The sequence below is a fragment of the Plasmodium gonderi genome (genome assembly GCF_002157705.1).
Source record: "Plasmodium gonderi DNA, contig: Pgo-contig_7, whole genome shotgun sequence".
Lineage (NCBI taxonomy): Eukaryota > Apicomplexa > Aconoidasida > Haemosporida > Plasmodiidae > Plasmodium > Plasmodium gonderi.
In genome coordinates, this window is record NW_021628946.1 from 1 (window position 1) to 3,682 (window position 3,682).

At 21.3% G+C, this 3,682-nt stretch overlaps 1 protein-coding gene across 1 annotated transcript; it reads right to left on the bottom strand.

The window, feature by feature from the left end:
* Positions 1-1,050: 1,050 nt before the first annotated feature.
* PGO_000055 (hypothetical protein) lies at positions 1,051-1,446 on the bottom strand (the record flags this gene model as incomplete). Its single annotated transcript, XM_028690698.1, has 1 exon — positions 1,051-1,446. The coding sequence occupies one exon, from the start codon at positions 1,444-1,446 to the stop codon at positions 1,051-1,053; it is 396 nt and encodes a 131-aa protein (XP_028546499.1).
* Between the last annotated feature and the right edge of the window lie 2,236 nt (positions 1,447-3,682).

Below are 3,682 nucleotides of genomic sequence, written 5' to 3' on the forward strand. Positions count from 1 at the left end.
TTAAAAATATATATTTAAAATTAATTAAATGTGTAATTTTGTTGTTAATTATAGAAATATGGTTTTTTAATATTTCCATTGTAAGGTACTCTATATTCTTTCAATTTAATACTATTTCATTTGTCTTTTTTTTAACTGGAATAAAGTAATAATATAGCATGACTATAAAAATATAAAATGTTGACAAATAACGACATATTATACGGTTATAAAATGCTTTAAAATGTTCTCTTCGTATTTATATTTGTAAAATTAGATATTATTATAATAATGCAATTTTTGTACACTTTTATTGGTTATACTATTAATAACACCATTAAGTTTCCTCTTTGTTTCTAGATTTTATATTATATGATCTATATATATAATAAATCTTTGAAAATAACGTTATTACTTTACATACAATATGTTAAGTGCGTTCAGAAATAATAACTCCTGGAATATTTAGTACTGATTCGTCTTCAGTTGAATATACATATTATTCACAATTTACTAATTTATTTGTCAAATATATTCCTTGTGTATATGAAACTGAAAATACAGTATTTTCTATTCATTACCTGTTTTTTTTAAATTTATGTAATCTTCTGTGAATCCTTAATGCCAAAAATCAATTAAAAAGTTTTATAAATATCTGTTTAAGTATTTTTTATATTATAACTATTAAAAATATGTATTTATTTAGTTTAAGATGCTATTGTCTTTTTACGCAAATTCTTTAATACTTTCACACTCATTTTAATTTAATGTGGATAAATTATCATTTTCAATGTAATGCACATTTTAAATAAGCTATTTTACTATAATTACGTTTGATTAGTCCCCTATAAGATGATGCATAGTGATGCTTCATTGTCTTTGTAATGTAATTAAAAGTTTGAAGGTCTTGACTAAAATTATTTTCGCATAACTCACAATACAAAAAACAATATTATAAATTCTGCTCAATTTTTTCAAATATATTAATTATTATAATACATTTTTCTCGAACAATTTGGAAAAAATTTCTTCCATTCACAAAATTTGATCACATGAAATAATCCTAATGCGTTAAGTGAAAGATATGCTTATAAAGTAACTTCTTTCTGTAATATATGAATTCACCTTCACATTTTCAACAATTATAATGAATTTATATTTAACATTCCAATCTTTTATCAGTATTATCATAACAGATATGTCATTCGGGGATGATGAAAAAGAATTAAGTGTTGTCGCGGCACAATTACTATAAAAGGATAATTGAATGCACAATAACATATATGTCAAGAAACAGTTGGATAACATATTGTACTTACAGAGCGAGGATAGATTTTTATGTTTATATGAATAACACAAATATGTTTTATATAGTGCATGTAAAGAAAACAATTCAAATGTTATAACAAATGATCCTATTTGTGCATATTTATTTAATGAATAAGGTATACCACTTAATGTAAGCATTCATTATGCCCATAATTTTTTTAAAACAAGTTTCTTGAATTATATGTTAAGTTACACATTCATGATGCTAAAACGTATAAGAGTTGTATAGTTGTTTTATTATCGTATAACAAACGCAATAATTCCACATTATCAATTTATGCATCATATTAATAAAATATCTTAAAGGATTTTATATTTTTTTAAATAAAATATATTTATCGTTTTTATGACCATTAAAAAAAAATTTAATGAAATATTTGGAAAAATTAAGTTTCAAGATGCGTGTATATAAATGGGGAAATCTAAATAACTTTTATATGCGTAACATATATAAATCTTTTTATTATTTTGATTTAGAGCTATATTTTTTTAAGAAAAAATAAAAATCATTTATAATCATTTTTTTAAACTTTTTAAACAAACAAAATATAATTTTTCTTCAAACGATTAATCAAAAATGCTTATTTTATGTGTATAAGGATATAATTAACAATAGAAGTTCATTTTTTACATGTTCAAAATCAAAGTAATGAGAAAACATTTTTTTCTGGTATGACAAATTTCTGGTATATCTAAATTCAACGTCTTATTATAAAAATATAACGATATAAAATAACAGACACATATGGTTGATAACATTTTTTATACATGAAATAAGATTAAATTATCGAATATTATATTTATAAATATATTTCCCTTTTTTTTACCTTATTGATATTATAAATTTTTAATCTGTGTGTTATTAAAAATGTAAAAATAAATAATCGACGTGAATAAATAATGAAAATACAATAATAAAATAACAAAAAGATTTATAGTTTTACGTGCAGAATAAAGATATATTTTATCTTATTTAAGTGTATTAGTAATAATTATAATATGATTTTCTTATAGATGATATCTGAAAGAACATATATTATTAACACTACAGTGAAAGAGTTTTTGTTAATTAAAATAAAACTTCTACTTATAAACAATTATTTGCGTTTTATGGTTAATTTATATGGATACATAATATATCAGTGGGTCATAAGTTATTATACACTATTATCCAACACACTAAAATCTCTATTTGACGCAGTTAGTATATATTAAAATAAGATGTCAACTTTAAATAAAATGAATTCTGTGTATTTATGTTTTTAATATATAAGCAGACAATTGTGTGAATGTTTTCCATAATTTTAAAAAGAGTGGAAGACTTTATTCTTTATGGTTTCCAGTATTTATATAATACTATTTTTAAATTATGGCAAATTAAAAAAATGAAAAATTCCCCAATATATCTACATAATAAAAATAAAAAGAATTTAATAAAGTTAAAATTATGAAATATAATACAAAAAAATGTAATAATTTAGAAAAAATTAAAGACGACAGCAAAAACTATTGTAGAAGAACTGCAAAATTTTCACAGTTGTTAAATTTAAAAATAGACAATAAGTGAAAAAATGTATGTTAAAGATTACATGCTGTTTCTTTGAACAAATAGGGAAATCAATAAAACGCACAAATAACTAAAAATTAGATGTTTTAGTGATAAAGTTTTTGAATGAGTAGTTATGTTAATTATGGAATATTCGATTTTGTTTCTTGTAAACATTATGTACCATACAAGCTGGTCGAATTAAAAAATGAAAAAGATTTACTTTATAGTTTTGAAAATTATAAATATATTAAAGAGGAATAATTGTGATAAACATTTGTGAAAAGTATTTAAATTATGTTAGCAATATTAAAACTATTTAGCCGAAGTCTTATGACGGGAATAGATCTCGTTCTTATTATTAAAATATTTAATCCCATTAAGAACATCTTTTCACGAGTAGTAAATCATATGAACAAAATATTTTACACAACATATTTATTTCCTCATTTGAAAGACTAAATATAGGTGAAAGAAAAAATGTTAAAGGATTGTGAATCGTAGAATATAAAGAAGTTTCAACTGTGCAAAATAAAATTAGTATTCTATCTTCCTTTTTTTGAAACTTATTAAGATTCTTCTCTACACAAATTAATGCTTTCTTCATTATTATAGAAACATCTTATGAAGCATTAAATTCATATTATTTTTGTCCATGTTGCATGTATACTGGGAGCAGTTATATCATCTCACCCTTTCTGTCTTGTAAATATAAATTATAATTTAATATGCAAGTGTTTTTTATTTAGTATTTATAATTTATTTATGTGATTTTTATCTTTATAAAAATATTACATTCCTATATTATTATATATTAGTCTAATATAT